General features: G+C 41.6%; 1 protein-coding gene across 3 annotated transcripts in view; it reads right to left on the reverse strand.

Annotated features, from left to right (window-relative positions):
* SNAP25 (synaptosome associated protein 25) overlaps positions 1-18,337 on the reverse strand; it is an 85,310-nt gene that overhangs the window by 22,328 nt on the left and 44,645 nt on the right. For all 3 annotated transcript variants that reach the window (XM_059705560.1, XM_059705559.1, XM_059705561.1), the window contains 2 exons: positions 8,203-8,338; positions 6,497-6,538 (listed from right to left, as the gene is read on the reverse strand). In XM_059705560.1, coding sequence (XP_059561543.1) covers positions 6,497-6,538; positions 8,203-8,274 — 114 coding nt within the window. In that variant the 5' untranslated portion in view covers positions 8,275-8,338. The remainder of the gene's footprint in view (positions 1-6,496; positions 6,539-8,202; positions 8,339-18,337) is intronic.

The raw sequence follows: 18,337 nt of genomic DNA on the forward strand, positions 1-18,337 counted from the left end.
AATTGCTCTGTGCTTTAGTTCTCTCATTTGTCATATATAATAATAGTTACTACGTCATTGAGTTGTTGTGGGAATTGAATGAGTTAATATGTGGCATGTGGTAGATTCGTGGCTGGTCTATATTTAGCATTACTGAAGTGTTTATAAAATAAATACCTTCAGAAGATGCATCTAGAGCAGGATATCTAGGCAACCTAAAAATAACATCATTACCCACTAGCATCAGAAGCTTCTAGACCACTACTTCTCACACTTAAATGTGCACATGAGTCCCCTGTTTAGGAAATACCTTGTTAAAATGTGGATCCTGATTCACTAGGACTGGAGAAAGCCTGAGATTTTTGCATTTCTAACAAGCTCGCCTGTGCTGATGCTGCTGGTGTGAGGATTGAGCAGCAGGATTCCAGGCCCCAGAAGACATTTCAAAATCTCTTTCTTAAATGTGTTGTGAATGGACATTCATCTACACTAGCCTGTATTTGAATCATTTCTATGCCTTTTCCTGCAAATGTTAGCCATTATGTATGATAAGAAATTTTAAAAAGCAGATGGCTTATTCAGGCATATGGATGTGACAGTGCAAGTTCTGGTGAGCTAAAGAGGCATCTCAGAGCATCAACTCAAGGCTGTGCATAAGATCCTGGTTCCATTCTATTGGGGACAGTGGGTGGGAAATAGGTTAGTGATTTCAGTTTGGCCAGTTCTCATCTGTTTATACTTTTTTGATATGTTATTATACCCTTTATTTTATACTAGAGGCCCAGTGCACAAAAATTTGTGCACTCGGTGTGGGGGGCGGGGGGTCCCTCAGCCCGGCCTGCGCCCATTCACAGTCCAGGACCCCTTGGGGGATTTCCACCTGTCAACTTAGGCCCACTCCCCGGGGGATCAGGCCTAAGTAAGCTTGCAGTCAGATATCCTTCTGGCAGCCAGGGAGCCCTCGGGGGATGTCCGACTAAAGGCTTAGGCCCCCAAGGTCTCGGTCTAAACCGGTAGTTGGACATTCTTAGTGCTGCCACGGAGGTGGGAGAGGCTCCTGCCACCACCACTGCACTGGCCAGCCATGAGCCAGCTTCTGGCTGAGTGGCACTCCCCATATGGAAGTGCACTGACCATCAGGGGGCAGCTCCTACATTGAGTGTCTGCCCCCTGGTGGCCAGTGCGCATCATAGCAACCGGTCATTCTGCCGTTCAGTCAATGTGCATATTAGCCTTTTATTATTATTATATAGGATGTCCCTATTTCCCCCCTTTTGCCCCCTCTACCCAGCTCTTGCCCCCCACTTCTCTCTGGCCATCACCATCCTGTTGTCTGTGTCCATGGGTTGTGCATATATTTTCTTTGGCTAATCCCTTCTTTAAATTCACTTCTTTAAATTTGTATTTTCAGATAAGTGCTTATAACTGCACTATTACATATTTTGTATTATATCATTTAGAATTAAGATAATTTTTAATTGAACCCTTGTAAATTTTAGCACAATTTAATAAATTATGCTAGAAGCAATTAGGAGATTTTTCATGTAATGCATACACATTTCAATTAATATTTTATTTATTTTTAATTTGTTAATATTTTAATTTGAAATAATCTCATACATGTAAAAAAACCTATAAAATACTACAGCATATTATATGTACCCTTCACCCAATTTCTTAGTTGTTAATAATTTAAACATAACCATAATACAACTAACAAATTTTGGAATATATTTTTCTTATAATCTCTTTAATGTTATTTAATCCATTTACTTTGTTTTTGTTAATCTTCACCCAAGGATATTTTTCCATTGAATTTTAGAGAGAGTGAAGGGAAAGGGAGAGACACATTGATTGGTTGCCTCCTTCACATGCTCTGATAGGGACTGGGGATCAAGCCAGCAACTGAGGTACATGCCCTTGACTAGAATCGAACCTGGGACCCTTCAGCTGTGCTCTTACTCAGCCAGCAACTAGTTATGAGACTGAGAGAGTCGCCTGGCCTTTTGGGATGTTTCTCCATCTTTAAGATAAGGGTAGAGATGCCATATAATATTGGTGATTAGTAGGTTGGTTCATTCACTCCCTTGCTCACTCATTCATTCATTCATTCATTCATTCACTCACTAAGAGTTTATTGAGCCTCCATTCTGCTCCAGGCACTAAGGATAAGAGGTAGGTAGACAAATGCATGGCTTCTCAATTGTGCTTCACAGTGAGAGACAATCTGGTCAGGTGGGAGGAGAGGGGATCTGGGAGTCAGTTACTCTGAATCTAGACTTACCTTTAAAATTTTGTTTCTAGAATCACCTATTCTGTTTCTCAGCTTTCCCAGCTTTTGATGGTAATAACAATAGCTCCTTCACTTCCCAGACTACTCAGGAGGATAAAATGAGCTATGGAATGTAAAAGGCTTCTACAAATTCAACTCCATGGGAGACTGGTTCAAAAAGGAGTACATTAAGAAAAAGGACTTCATTTATAAAGACTCTCAATCAGTTTAGAATGAGTTGCTTTTATTTTTATTTGTTTTCTTAGATCCTTCTATTTGTGTGTGTGTGTGTGTGTGTGTGTGTGTGTGTGTGTAATTCTCAAGGCAAAAAAGGAAATATAGTATGGTGGACAGGAAGTTAGGTGCTGTGCATAATAATTCACTCTGGAATTAGGTAGACCTGAACTTTAATTTCATCTCTGCCTTTTGCGTTTGTGTGACTCGTGCAAGTTACGTAAGCAGTGTGTACCTCCATTTCTTCCTTGGTAAAATGGAGATCAAAATGCTGTAGTTATATACTCAGATTTTTGATAGCACAGGAGGTGGGTGCCTCTAACCTCGGCATTGTTCAAGGGTCAACTGTAGTCGTGAAAAGTGGCTACAGGGATTGAGTGAGATAATATATGCTTAATGATGATAGCTTTCAGCACAGTACCTGGCACATAGTAGCCTCTCAATAAATATTAGAGTGTACACGTGGCTTCACTGTTTTGCTGACAGCTTTTATCAAAATGACTGGATTGTTCTTTGCAAGAGAGAAGGGCAGGCCTGGGGGCAATATCTCAGGGGAGGCAGAACATTATTTTCTCCTCTTCCTTAGAGATTATTATGTTTTAATAGCTGAGAATGAGAGGAGGCAGTTCTATTTTTGTCTTAGTTCAATTCTTGGTTTCTATTTGAAGTTGCTGGGGTAATTGTCAAAAGCAGGGCAGTTTGAGATGTGGGGGATTTTTTTTTTCCATTTCCCCCCCTCTATATCCCCCCCCCCCCTGTTTTTGCAGATGAACTAAAATCATGTTTGTGGAACATTTAAAAGTCTTTCTTTTGTCATTCTGGGATGCTTTCCCCCAAATCCAATACATGCGAGCTGAAACTAGCAGAGGCCAGGCACTCTAACTGCCAGAATTCCCAAAGACCCACATCTGCCTGATTGGGCACAGCTTCCCAGCCTGAATTTTCCACCTTAGCAGAAAGTCTGCCCTAACACAGCCATCGCTGTGGAATGCTTATTCTCTTCTTGTGCCCAATGTGTCTCAAAATATAAATTGGCATAAAAAGAAAAGATGCTAAAACAGGCCTGAAATGTTGGGAAGCCCTGAGGCACCACTCCAGGCTCTTGAACCAGCCTGCCTTAAAGCAGTGTGGCTTTTCCCAGGCTGAGTTTTCAGAGCCCAAGGCATTCATGTGTAGACTGCTTTTAGTGTTCGCAGAGTTAATATTTTTGTCTAAAATCAAATATTCCCTCCTTTAGGATGCATTCATGACTCTCCTACCAGAAGTAATCATTGCCTCCTCTATGCTCTTAAGGCAGGTATGAACTTGAATTTGGAGAGCTCTTTGTATGGCTCTTTTCCTGCACGACCTAAATTTTTTTCTTCTCTCTCACCCCCAGGGTTAGACATTCCATACATATTTGCTGAAATGCATCCATCAAAAGAGACAGTACCTCCAGGAGGGAACCAAGTGCTCTATCATTTGTAACCTTTTTACTTGTGTATGGCATTCAGCTCTTCTGAACTTTCCCCACTGACCGCTGTGTAACTTTACATCATCCTTAATGCTAATGTGGCTTCTACTAAAAACCAAGCCACACAACTCTGTTACACCCTCCCGTCTGTGAAAGATGGCACAGCCAGACATTCCACAGCAAGCGATACTGTTTGCCTTCGGGAGACATCATGAGCTTAGTAACCTTTCCTGTCTTTGAGACTGAATCTCAATAGGAATCCTGCTCAATTCAAATTAGATAGCATTGATGCATTTTGGGATCGTGGGCAAGATCCTGGTATTTTAATGCTTGGGTTTTCTAAATCATTTCTGTCCTTGATGAATATTTAATGCTGGTTCTCTTCAAAGAGAATTTCCTTTTTGATTGAAAAGCAGAAAATCATCTGAATAGCCAATGCCCTAGACGTAAGAGGTGTTTGACATACACATAAAAAAACCCAGGAGGAAGTAAGAACAAATTAGTCTACTCTAATCATGGTTTGCTCATCATTTTCCAAGGATGGACAGGCTAAGAGCCTCCTCTCATTCATTGGAGGAGGGAGAGAGCTTCCATCTGTTTTGCTCCTTGTTCTAAAGATTAACTTCATGCCTGACCAAGAAACACTTTAGGAGAAACAAACAGGTACGATTTGAGAATCTTACTTCAACCAATAGAGCTTTTAAGATTCGTTTCCCGCAGAGTAAATCGGAGCAGACACTCCTTTTTGAAAACCGGTGGACACTGTCTGCGATTTAAGACCCAAACAAGGTGTCTGCGGCCCAAACATTCTGCTGGGTGAGGGGCCGGTTCAAAGTGGTGCGTTCTGATGCATTTGCTCCCGCACATCCCATGTTTTGGGAAGTGTCTTGACCTTGCACGGGTAGGCAAGTTGGATATAGTTCTGCTACTTTAGAGATTGACTTCATTGTGCATGCATGTAAGTAAAACATTAAAAAACGAGCTTAGAGGCTGTGGTTGAAGGGGATAAAGACGTATCAGGATAATTATGTCAGCAGACCTCGGGGCTCCCTTCAGGTAAATGTCAGAGCTCACATAGAAAATGTGCCTAAGGTTTGTCCTTTCGCTTGCTCTCAGATTGAGGAACAATCGGTCTACTCTGAAAGCCTCTCCAGCACTCCTGGATGTAGGTTATCTGCCTCCTCCTTGGTCTTCAAGTATTTCTGCATGAATGGTGTTCCCAGGATAGAGCAAACAACAACTTCTCTTCATTTAGAGAGCACAGGCTGCTTTCCTATGCTGATGAGGACCCCTTAAGGGCCTGCCTCCCTGTGGGTGCCAATTTGTGCTACACTGCAGGCTCTGTCATTTTTTGGTGATAACAGACTTTATTAAATCCACCTCCCTGCCCTTCCCAAGTGTCCTAGGAGCTCCTAGTTATCACCTCTCCCTGCTCCTCTGGTGGCAATTCACATCTAACCATGATATTTCATTCCTAGCTAAAGCTGAAGAAATAAGGGACGATGTTGGCTCCTTTGGTGCGACAGGCAGTTGCCCTTCCTGTTAGCCTGGGAAAATTTATCTTTTTTTCCCCTTTCATGTCATTGTATAAGCAATTTACAGTGGTATCAGGAGAGTTGGCTCATTTAATTATTCTGCTACAGAGCCTCCAAGATCTCTAAAAATGATAACCACACATGAATTTACACATTGCTTATCACTTTCAAACCATAGCTAAAGCAGCATCTTACTGAATAAAAACTATTAGGCTTATTTTATTTATTTAAATAAAAATAACCCACCCTATTCTTTTTCCATTTTATCTCTCCCAAAGGGCATGTTCAATTAATCCTTTTATTCTTCCTGGTTGACTGCTGCTCTCCCAAATTGGAACCAGTGAGTTTTATTGCAAATGGCCTTTTGATTCCATAATTGCTATCTGACCTATTTTACCCATTTAAGAATAGTTTTTGGGAATTCATTAACCATGCTTTGCAAATGGATGTTTAATCCAGAGTCAGGGATATAAAAAAAGCTTCTATATTTACATTATTGGTCTTAATATTTCACCCTTATTAAAGAATTATCCTTTTATTTCATGAATTTTATTTTTCCCCCTCTTATATCATGCATTTTAGTGCCTGAGTCCAAACATAAAAATTTCTGAAAATGTTATATGTATAGGGGGTACATATTTTAAAAAGTCACATATGTGGCTGAAACAGAAGAGGATATCAAGATTAGATGCAACTTAAAGGCATCAAAGTCATTACAAATAGTTTTTGATGTAGATCATTCCTTTGTATATTAAAAGTTACTCTGATTTGTTTTAATTGGGAGCATTTACTCAAAAATAACTGTCCATCTCTGCTTCTCAGATTGTAAAGGTAGTCTGGGCTAGGAGGTGGTACTTTGATGACTACCTGGCAACTTCAATATAGCATCTCCCTCATTATATGGCTTCCAGGTAGGCTCTGTTAACACCAGAATCAGTCAGCACAGGGGAAGGCAGGAGGGCCCAGGGAAAGAATATGTCAGCCAGTGGGATCAGTTTATCATACAATATGGTCACTCCTTACCTCTTCAACCAGTTGCAGCATACGACGGGTGCTTTCGAGTGACTAAGACAAAAAAAAAAAAAACACACCACACATAAATATTATAAGTGCAGGATCTAGAGGTCTTGGAAAATCAGAATTACATTCTTCCCTTGAGAAACACAAAGGATTACTATTACATATTCTTTTATATTTGTAACTGAAACACAAAAGGTCTTCCCATTTCCAATCTCTTTCCTTATTATGTAAGCATTCTACATAATAAGATTCCCTAAAGCAATTACATTGCAGCTGATCTTCATACAATCAAAACCATATGAAGCTGATCTTGATATCAGACAAAGTAATCTGGAAAAGATAATTTTTCATGTGCAGGCTGCATGAAAAGTGATCTCAAATACTCAGAGGACTAACTTGACCACCCTGGAATGGGAATATTGAATTTTAAGCACAAATATAATTCTTCATGAATTGAGATGAATCTAACATTGAGGTTTTTGGTTTTTTTTTATAAAGCCCCTAGAAACACAATTGGAAGTTCTTATCAATACAAATTAAACTGATGCCATAGGGTGAAAAAAATCAAGCATGTTTGAAATAACCAGCTCATAGGAGGCAGCTATGATAATTATCTTCATCCTCAGATAAGAAAAAAATGAGATGGGAAGTCTGGTCCCTCAGGCACAGTGTTGTCACTTTTTTCTCAGTTCCTTTCAGACTACTAGAATCTAACAGTCAGTGTGATGTCTCAAAGCGGTGCTTTTAACTGACAAACTTATTTTGGACAAGATTCTGTAGAAACGAAGAATGTTAACTTTCCTGGAAGAGCTGTGAGCAGCCTGCTTTTCAAAATAGAATGGCTGTAAGCAGTGCATGCTAGCAAATGTTTCACATCTGGCCCTCCAGAAAAAAAAATGAATATATGTGATTTAAGTTTATAAAGATGAAAGCACAAAATTTACAAATAATAATAAAATGTACAATACTCTTTATTATAAATTCCACATAACCAATTGATTCTACAGAAAGCTTTTGTTGGTTTGTGCCAAGCTCTGTGCCCATAACTAAATACAGGTAGAACAAGTTGGTTCTGACATGAACGCTGGTTGATATTTTCATTTACCAATGATGCAAGAGACTTCTTTGCTGAAGAGAATCATAGTTCTCAAATGCTAGAAGGTTTTTTTTAATCTTTCATGGTATTCATCGTGTAATAGTTGCACATGTACACATTTTTAAGTTTAATCTGAATTATTAAGATTTTCTTCCCTTTCTTAAATCTAGATAATCAACAAAACAATAAATCCATCCCTGATTTGTAGTGTTTGTAGATTCCCACAGTAGAAATACTCTCATGTGTCTGATTTCTAAGTATATCATGGTGTCACTGATTATGAATTTGGCGAAGGTTATAGTAATGCACCATTACAGACCCCAAACATGTCAAGAACTTTGAAAGCATAGATAGTAGTAAAAAATAGTAAAATGATTAGGAAGTGATGAGTCTTGTGTATGACCTCTGATTTTAATATAATTTATTTAGTTGTCAGTTTATGCAATTCAATTTTAATACCAGCTTTCAAAGTTCCAAAAAATGTAACAATCAGCTCTCAGAATTGAGCCTGCTCCAGCAGACTAGTGGTGTGTGTGTGTGTGTGTGTGTGTGTGTGTGTGTGTGTGTGTGTGTTTATTTTAATTGAGATATTAGAATAAACCCCATCCCTCACCTCGTCAGCCAGCTGGTCGGCCCTTCTCTGCATCTCCTCCAGCTCATTGCGCATATCAGCGTCTTCGGCCATGGTAATGGTGAGGGGTGGCTGGGCGCCTGGGACGGGGTGTCAGTGATGGGTTTGGCCGCCCAACCTGGGAAAAAGCAGATTTTAACATGTGAGAGCTTATATGTGTATGTGCAGAAATAGACCATATAAATGCCCCACACTCTGTCTCCGTGACTCAGTCATCTTTTGAGCTGGAAGCCATATTCAAACAGGGGTCAAGAAAATTATGCTGTTTTTCCAAAAGAAGCCATAAATGCATACTTGCCAGCTTTACCGTGGAGGTAGATATCTATCTACTTACAAGTATTTTTTTTAAATATATTTTATTGATTTTTTACAGAGAGGAAGAGAGAGAGATAGAGAGTTAGAAACATCGATGAGAGAGAAACATCGATTAGCTGCCTCCTGCACATCTCCTACTGGGGATGTGCCCGCAACTCAGGTACATGCCCTTGACCGGAATTGAACCTGGGACCGTTCAGTCCGCAGGCTGACACTCTATCCACTGAGCCAAACCGTTTTCAGCTGCAAGTATTTTTTGAGACACAGACCACGTAAGAGTTAGGAATGATTGGATGGAGGGAATTGGTTCTGGGTTAATATACTTTTAAACTCACATCTATTTATTTTTATTTTTAACAGTTTTATTGAAGTTTAATTGGCATACAATAAATTCCACATATTTCAAGTGTGTAATTTGAGAAGTTTTGACACACACAACTTTTGTGTGTGTGTGAATCATTACCACAATTAAGGAAATGAACATATCTATCACCCCCAACTACCTTATCCCAGGCTGAAATAACTACTTATATGCTTCTGTCACTAAAAGTTAGTTTGCATTTCCAAAAATTTTATATAAATGGAGTAATGCAGTATGCACTATTTTTTGTCTCATTTCTTTCACTTAGCATCATTATTTTGAGATTCATTCATGTTGTAGCATGTATTAATAGTTCATTCTTTTTTGTTGCTGAGTAGTATTCCATTGTATGTAGAGGCATTTAGAAGGCAAAAGGCAGTCTTTTTCAATTTCTGTCAGAGATTTCCCAGAGGGATTATATGAGTGTGCGCAACTATTTTCCAAAGTGGGATGGGTTCTTGGCCCTGAAATGTGACCAGCCCATTTATTGGTCACTCTCTTGAAATCCTCTATGGTACAAATTACAGGTAGCCTGACTGAGCTACCTCCAAGCCAACCAGCCCACCTCCTTCCATCCCTACCTTCATTAACCTTCCATCCTTCCTTCTGCACTTCCTTCCTTCTCAAATATATATTGTGTGTCTATAATATGCCAGCCAGGTCAGTGTTAAGCACTAAAAATATGGTGATGAATGAGACAGGCATTTCACTGCTGTCACAGAACTACAGTCTAACCGGGAAGATGGGAGTGAAATACGGAAATTAGATTATTCACTGTGAAGCTAATTATATTTGGGGACATTCCATGGGTACCCATGGGTCACAGCAGGCCTCCCTAAGGAAGTCATGTCCCAGGAATGGTCATAAGACAGAAGGGTTCAAGAAGATAACTACTTGGTGTGATAAAAATGTCTCTGTGAGTAGCACAATTGTAGAAGGCATGAGCTCCTGTCTTGTGGCTGAGATGGCCAACATGTACCAGAATTTACCCTCCCTCCTCCATGGTAGATCATAGTCTTTGGAAAATGGCTGCCCAGTTGGAAATTGCATTTCTAGTCCTCAATGTAAGGAAGTCGTGCCATGTGGCTAGAGATGGTTTATGAGTTGTAGTCAAAATACTGTGTGTACCTGCCAGACTAAAGCAATCAGAAGCAGCCATCCCATCTACACTCTTGCTTTCCCCTTTTGCCAGCAAAAATAGGGCCCTGGAGGATGGCCAGGCCATGACTCAGCAGTAACTTGGGTCCTACAATCCACACCTCCAGGAAACTTGATAGTTGACCAGGAAGACCTGGACCTTCCTATGAGGTGACAAGGCACTTCTGTTGTGCTACACTGCTCAAATGTGAGGGTTTTGTTTTGTTATAGCAGCTGGAGTTGCACTAACTAACAAAGGCCTAGAGAAACTTAAAATGGAATAGAAGCATTGCCCAGAAATATGATTCCCTAACCAAAAAACACACTTATATTTGTCCTTCCATTGAAAACTGAAGCTGAGAGAGGAAATTAGATTTAGAGCTTTGGGGCAATACCATGTTTATCATTATTATTTTTATTATTGCTGTTATGATTTCTATGAGAAGCACTTGCAAAAATACAATGAAAACTCTTCATCAAAAAAAATCAGGAACATCCTCATTGGAAGGCAAGGAAGCCAACGTTCACAGAGAAAGGCCCTGGATGGGAGCCTCTCCCAGGCCCACTGCTCCAGCGCTTTCCTGGCAGCTCAGGTTGAATTTCTCTGGAATTTTAACCGAGAACATATTATTAGAATCTTTCACATTTATCACTCTTGTGAAGTAACTCAGACTATTCAGAATTCCTGGGTAGTAAGGATCCTAAAGTAAAACTTGTTTGGAAATGGTAGATTTAACATTCTTTTGTACCCAGCAATTCTTGGGTAGAGCATCAGATATAAAATCATAGTAAAAAAAAAAAAGAAGAAAAGAGCATCAGGGCTATATTCTACTCGTGGTATTTAAAAAAAGGAGTAAGTTTATGTTAGGTTAGTTTTATGGGTAGTCATTTAAAATATCGACTGAGCATCATACCATGAGTCTGCTAATTTTGCACACCTATTCTGGTCACCAGATTATGTAGTTATGATGTGATGTAGAGCTTTAAGTGCTTTGTGTTTTGCTTAAATACAGTTCTCCATTTTAGAAATTGGGGATCTAGGAAACAGAAACTGGAAGGAATTTACACCAAATCATTCTTTAATCTTGAGATGAGCAGAAGCACAATTCTGATGTTCTCCTGAGTGACTGGGGTCTACCCTCCAGAAAGAAACGGTGGATCATGGAAATAATGAGCAGACTGTGGACTGGAACTTAGTGGATTGGGTAAGGGCCCTGCATGTCAGAAAGTCCTACTTGGTGCTGTGGGCTCTGGTACTCAGTTGCTGGGTGACTCTGGGCAAGTCTATCACTGTCTCTGAGCTTCAGTTTTCGCAACAGGGCAAATAATACCAGTCTCACAGGCTTGTTGAGGGGAATGTATTATAGAAAGTTCTGATTTACCTTGTTTGTAAGGATGTGGGGGTTTAATATTTATAAAGCCTTGCTCATTCTGGACAAGCCTGTATTCTTTGCTAAGAGTGGAACAAATCCATTATTTATTAATTAGCTTTCCTTCACTAATGGCTGGGCAGGAAGCATGCTGAGTACCCATGGAAGCCTGAAACCAGGGAAACCAGCAGAGTGCCTGAGCCTCCAGTCCCCCCTCCTGGGATTAGCACGCGGAACAAGAGTGTCTTCTTGCCCTGTTCTCCAGCTTTGCATTTTGCTGCTAGCTCCTTGGTGGAACTTCTTCCTTCAATAAACAGGTCAGGTTATTAGAAGGCAGAAGTCTGCGTCCTTTCAGACCTGTAATACTGTTGCAATTTCCTACCCTCCAGGTCTATTTGCTGATGGATGCTCCCTCACACACGTTCTCTTCTCTCTCATTCTCTCTGGTTTCATGCCTTTCCTTGGCAATCTCCTCTCAGAGTTGCTATTCTCAGATCTGAAGAACAGCTATTGGGCCCCCTTGGCTTCAAGCTGCAACACCCTGTGAGGATCTGGCTGATGGGCAGTTGGGGAGATGGCAGAGAAGCCACGTGGCAAATACCTTTGTTTTTACCATTTTCATGGTTCCCCCAGAGGCCCCCACACCTTTGTCCTGCTCTAAAGTGTGGGGGTATGTCTGAGATTTGGGAGGAAGGCTGATGAGTCTGGCAGATCTCAAATGCACAGCGTTTCAAAGCTAGAAAAGCAATATCCCCTCTCCTACTAAGAATGAGGGACAGCAGGCATGGAGCACACACCTGGACCCTCTGTTGGGATGTTTACCGCTAGTGTTGGGCAACTTGTCCCACAAAACCAAAACCCAAGCATATTAACATTCTCAGAGACAGCACTTAATGGTAATTTCAGTGGCTGAAAGGATCTTAGTAACGAATGGCATTTATTATCTAGGCGATGTGGAACACTTGACTCATATAAAGTGCATTAAATCTCCTTCCTGTGTGTTGCCCAAGCTGGGAGTGTGGCCCCAGCCAGCAAAGCCTGCTGAGTAAACGAGGAAATAAGAAGCAGAGCCACTCAAAACTATCCTCCCCGGGGCTCTGATGTAAGACAATCTCCCATCCATTAAGGGCCCAACAGTATTCTATTAATTATTTCAAATCACCATTGTTCAGGGGTCTGGCCCTAGTAGGTGTTCAATTTATGCTAATTGGCTTATTGAATGAAGGCTGAATGAACTGTTCTGACACCCCCCAGTGGCATTTAATGTTCCCACATCAGCAGTTTTCCTTGTGTGGTTTAGGGCAGTGCTTCTGAAACTTCAAGAGGCATCAGAGTCCTTGGAAACCTTGTGAGAATAGATTGCTGGGTCCCACTCCCAAAGACTTGGAGTCAGTGCTTTGATACCAGATGAGATTCGGCATTTCTAACAAGCTCCTAGATGATGCTGATGCTGCTGGTCCATAGACCGCACGTTGAGAGGCTCCTACCTATAGGACCCCCTATCTCCTGGAATGTCAATGTGTCATCAGGTGAGATGGGAGAGGTTCTGTGGTCAGATAGAGTGGGGAAACAGTGGGCTCTACTAGGAGTGCTTCAGGGAACCATGTCAAAAGCCAGCTCACTGCCTGTTTTTGTACTAGCCATGAGCAAAGGGTGGTTTTTACATTTTTAAGTGGTTAAAAAGACTCAAAGAAGAATACTTCGTACATGTGAAAATTATATCAAATTCCAGTTTCAGGGTCCATTGGAGCACACCCATGGCCATTGGATTCCCTATGGTCAATGGCTCCTTTTATTTTTAGTCAATTTATTTATTTATTTTTTTCAATTACAGTTGACATACAGTGTTATATTAATTTTTAGTGTACAACATAGTAATCAGACAGTTATGTAATTTATGAGGTGGTCACCCTGAGAAGTGTAGGAGCCATCTAACTTGTTAATGGCCCCTTTCAGGCTACAATGGCAGAGTTGAGTGGTTGCAAGAGACCAACATAACCCTCCAAGCTGAAATATTTACTCTCTGGTTCTATACAGAAAATATTTACTGATCCCTGGGCTCAATAAACTTAAACAGAAATCCTTAAAGCATTCCTTATCAATCTTTCATATCCACGAAGCATTGAGTATTTCCTGTAGACAGACACAATGGGTAGTATTTTTTTTCCTCTGTCTGGACTTGACTGTAGAATTCCCTTTTCATGGGGCTTTCCATGATGGAGCTTATGTTTCCTGAACCATATTGTAAAACAAGAAATGATGCATGGAGTAAAATGTAAAAACAAATTTGCCTTTGATGGACTATTCCTACTTCAGGACTGCAAACCAGATCTAATCCATGTTATCAAAGGCAAGGTTCTGGGTTGCCCATACAGGCCTCACAAAGATCCCCAATTTCCATGACCAGCTGCAGACCAAGGTTCTCAGCCCCAGACGCAGCACTGGACTGTTTGCATCACACGCAGAAACATCTGAGGTCTGTCACTGTTGAGGTATGTGGTACAAAGTGAGCAGGCTTCAGCTACTCCTTGATGTCAGGCATAATTTGTAAAGCTCTTAATTCTCTAATGTTGCATCCAAATCCATTTGAGACCCACAATGAACACAGAGCAGATGGATTGCAGAGACGACCCTTTCTCCATCCTCAAGGGGCTTATTTATTTACATACTTTAGGCTTTCTCAGTGCAGAGTCTGAACTCAGATACAAGATTAAGACCTAGGAAGAAGTGGTGAGAGTGGCTACAAGAAGTGTGTGTTTTTGATATGTCAGGTGTACAGAGGCATAGATGGCTATTTTTCTGGGAACATTGGCCTTTATCCCAAGCTCCATAGGGCAGGAAGTCTTGGGGAAGGTGTAATTCTCTCTATGTTTCACCTTTTAACTATGAAAACAAACCAGCAAACCAATCTCCAGTTCTTTTTTTCTTGTCTTTATTCTTATTTTTACTTCTCTTTTCTTCCTAAGAGGTATTATGGTGTTGTTCTTTTTATATGTTCTTGTATAAAAGATTAATTTTTTGCATTTTTCTTGTTTTGGGTACAGTATTGCTATAAATTGTCTTCTATGTGTTACTGTGGCCCTATCTATAGTTTTGAAATATATTATGGCTTTTGTTATTTATTTTTAAGTAGCTTTGCATTTTATTTTTAACTAGAGGCCCGTTGCATGAAGAGATTTGTGAAATAGGCCTTCCCTTCCCCTGGCTGCCAGCACTGGTTTTCCTCCAACACCCTGGACCCAGGTCTTCACTCCGGCCACAGCAGAGAAGCCAAGCCTCTTCAGCCTTCAGTCTTCGCTCTGAGCCTGTGTATGTAAATTAACCACCATCTTTGTTGGGTTAATTTGCATACTCATCCAATTGGCTGGTGGGCATTGCAGAGTGACACCAATTTGCATGTTTCTCTTTTATTAGTGTATGCCGGGGTCCAGCCCCAGCGGGTCCAGGGGTTCCCAAAGGTGTAGACAGAGTCGGCGAAGAAGGAATGACATGGAAACAATGTTCTGTTGATCAGCAGCCTAGCCAGGATCTCTAGCCCGGATCTCCAGCCAAGTTCTGGTCTGGATCTCCAGAGAGGTTCTGCTTAGGATCTCCAGCCAGGTTCTGTCCAGGTACTCCAGTCAGGTTCAGTAACCAGGTTCTAGTCAGGCTCTCCTGCCAATCTCCGCAGTCAGGTTCAGTCCAGGATCCCCTGCCAGGCTCTCTCGCCAGGCTCCACCTCCAGGCTCCGAGGCCAGTCCCTGTCCAGGATCCTCCGGCATGCTCTCTCCAGCGAAGTTCTTCTGTCTCTAGAGAACGTTCGGTGTAGGTTCTGTGCCTAGGCTCTGTCTCTCTTGGTCCTGTCTTCCAAGCCCTGTCTCTGAAGTTCTGTCTTATAAGTTCTGTGTTCTGAGTTCTGTGTTCTAAATTCTGAGTGTTTCTGTCTTGTTACAACTGTATTTATACCAGTTGATTCAATCCCATCAATCTCTATTCCAAAGGTTAGGGCGTTTCTTATCTCCATTCCAGGGAGTTAAGATTATGTAGCTTAAGCATGATTGTTCGTAGTTAAAGTGATTAATTACCTGCCTGGCACTTAGTTAAGGGGTTTTATTCCCTCCCTAACTTCAGGGGAAAATCCCTACCTGGGGAAACAACCTTTCTCAGAGGTGACCTTGGTTAAAACACATAGTGCCAAGAAGGTGAGCAAACATATTAAGAAAAGTATGCCATATATGCCAGGTCCCTTGAAACAGCAAGCATGGACCGGCTCCCGGCAAGTGTAGATTTCCTTTTATTAATAGTGAAGATAAGTATTGCACCTGTATACCCCATTTCACTATGTTGTTATGTTACACAAATTTGGCCAAACTCAAGGGACAGAGATATACATCTTAGACCTATCCCTTTCATCTTCATAAAACAAATCCAAACAATAATACACCAGTATTATGCATCGAAGCTGTGGGAACTCTCATTTGCCTCATAACTAAGAATCTAACAACGGGGCAGTGGCCTGATTACTCTGGGTTTTCATCCTCACCTTCTAGAAGGAGCCAGCACTTGGGTGTCTGGAGGCAGGAGCTAATTATCTCTTTCCCTGACTGTAGTGCTATAAGAAATGTGATCAAGGATGGGCCTAGTGCTTTATTTTCACTGAACAAAATCTCTCCTTGAAGTAAATGGAACTATAAGACCCAAAGTGCCTATTTTAAGGGAATAGTGAAGCACAGCAACAGCTGCTGAGACAAGTCCCAAAGATTCCCCAAGTGTACTGGGAGCATTTTCTATTCTGAAGAATAAGAATTCGCCCCAGGTTTGTAGCAGCCTTTCTCGACTAAGGAAAATCAGCTGCATTTGTTCCAACAGTGTATGTCACATATATTTTGTTGTCAAAATTTTATGCGCAATGAAAGTCATTTATTGAGAACTAGCTATTTAATAAGAATCAAACCAGGAGCTTTATATAAAACTGGCGGTTTGTATAGAACCCCAAACCTTTGCTACTCCAAATGTGGTCACCAGACCAGCAGCGTAAGCCTCGCCTGGGAGCTCAAGCTCCACTGCACACCTACTGGATCAGATCACCTTGCACAAGCATCAGAAGTTTGAGAACTGCTGCTCTAAGCCACATTATCTCCACAATAAGCAGGTAAAGAATGAAATACAACTTGACTTGATAACCAACCAAAGTCACAGAGCTGGTCAGCGGAACAGGCTGAGTGTCACCCTTTGGGAGCCTGACTCTGTGCCTGTACATCCGCTACTGCACCGCAGGCCATTAGGTCACTCTGCCCACTCAACACAACCTGCAGGCTTCCAGCAGCATTTGCTTCTCAAGCAGCCTGAAAGCTCCATCGGCCATGGCTCTGAATGTCTTGCAACAGTGTCCTGTTGTAGGGGGGTGGACACACTGGTTGATTTTCATGAGACAAAGTCTTTCACCCAGAAAACAAAGGGAAGATGTTTATCAGAGAATGCATCCTGGAGATTTTCCATCTTCCCCAAATAGCTGTTTGTGAAGTCTAAGACTTGATGTTTAAGATCATCAGAGTTCAAAAGGGAGAAGACACTGAGGACTTTGAGTATTGGAGACTGTACAGATTGTGCTGATACATTCTTCTTCCTCTGAGAATGAGGATAATTAAAGGGCATGTCTTAATGCTAAACTAAGGTCCAGAGCAAAGGATAATTTTAGAAGGTAACAGGTAGCAAGGTTCTGTTTATGCTTCTGTTGTTAAAAATGGCCATTTCTTAAATATACTGTGTCTGTGGTTGTGTAAGACCTTTAAAGTGTGGGCTGGACTTAGCTTCCTGCTCTTCTGTTTGAACATTCTTGTACATGAAATTCAACCTCCTTCTCTTTTCATAGTGGAAACTACTGGTTTTAATAATTTTCATGGTTGAATTAAAAGGTTATCTTTCAAATATGAAGACTAAATGGCTCATGAATGACTGATTTAGCATATTATATCCATGTTATGCCCATTGTCTGGTTTATGGATAAATCACAAGTGCTCACAACAGGGCTTCTCAGTAGCATGGTCTGAAGTGTCCTTGCATCTAAACCTTTTTAGTTGCCTGTTAAAATGCAGATACTGCCGGGAGCCGGTCCATCCTTGCTGTTTCAAGGGACCTGGCATATATGGCATACGGTTCTTAATATGTTTGCTCACCTTCTTGGCACTATGTGTTTTAACCAAGGTCTCTGAGAAAGGTTGTTTTCCCCAGGTAGGGATTTTCCCCTGAAGTTAGGGAGGGAATAAAACCCCTCAACTAAGTGCCAGGCGGGTAATTAATCCCTTTAACTACGAACAATCATGCTTAAACTACATAATCTTTTCTCCCTGGAATGGAGATAAGAAACGCCCTAACCTTTGTAATAGAGATTGATAGGATTGAATCAACTGGTATAAATACAGTTGTAACAAGACAGAAACACTCAGAACTTAGAACAGAATCAAGAAGACAGAATCTACACGGAGCCTAGAGACAGAAGAACTTTGCTGGAGAGAACATGCCAGAGGATCCTGGAGAGGGACTGGCCTCGGAGCCTAGAGACAGAGCCTAGCGGGAGAACATGGCAAGGGATCCTGGACTGAACCTGACTACAGAGATTGGCAGGAGAACCTGACTGGAACCTGGACACTGAACCTGACTGGAGAGCCTGGACAGAACCTGGCTGGAGAACCTAGCGAGGGAACATGGCTACAGAACCTCGCTGGAAATCCGAAGCAGAACCTCTCTGGAGATCCAGGCTAGAGATCCTGGCTAGGCTGCTGATCAACTGAACGCTGTCTCCGTGTCATTCCTTCTTCGCCTACTCCGTCCACACCTTTGGGGACCCCTGGACCCGCTGGGGTTCGACCCCGGCATATGGCGCCCGAACAGGGACCCCTAGGTAAGCGCCCCACACTCGGGACGGATAGGACTCCACCGTAGGAAGAGGGTGGAT

Source organism: Myotis daubentonii, chromosome 8, assembly GCF_963259705.1.
Source record: "Myotis daubentonii chromosome 8, mMyoDau2.1, whole genome shotgun sequence".
NCBI classification, from domain to species: Eukaryota; Metazoa; Chordata; class Mammalia; order Chiroptera; family Vespertilionidae; genus Myotis; species Myotis daubentonii.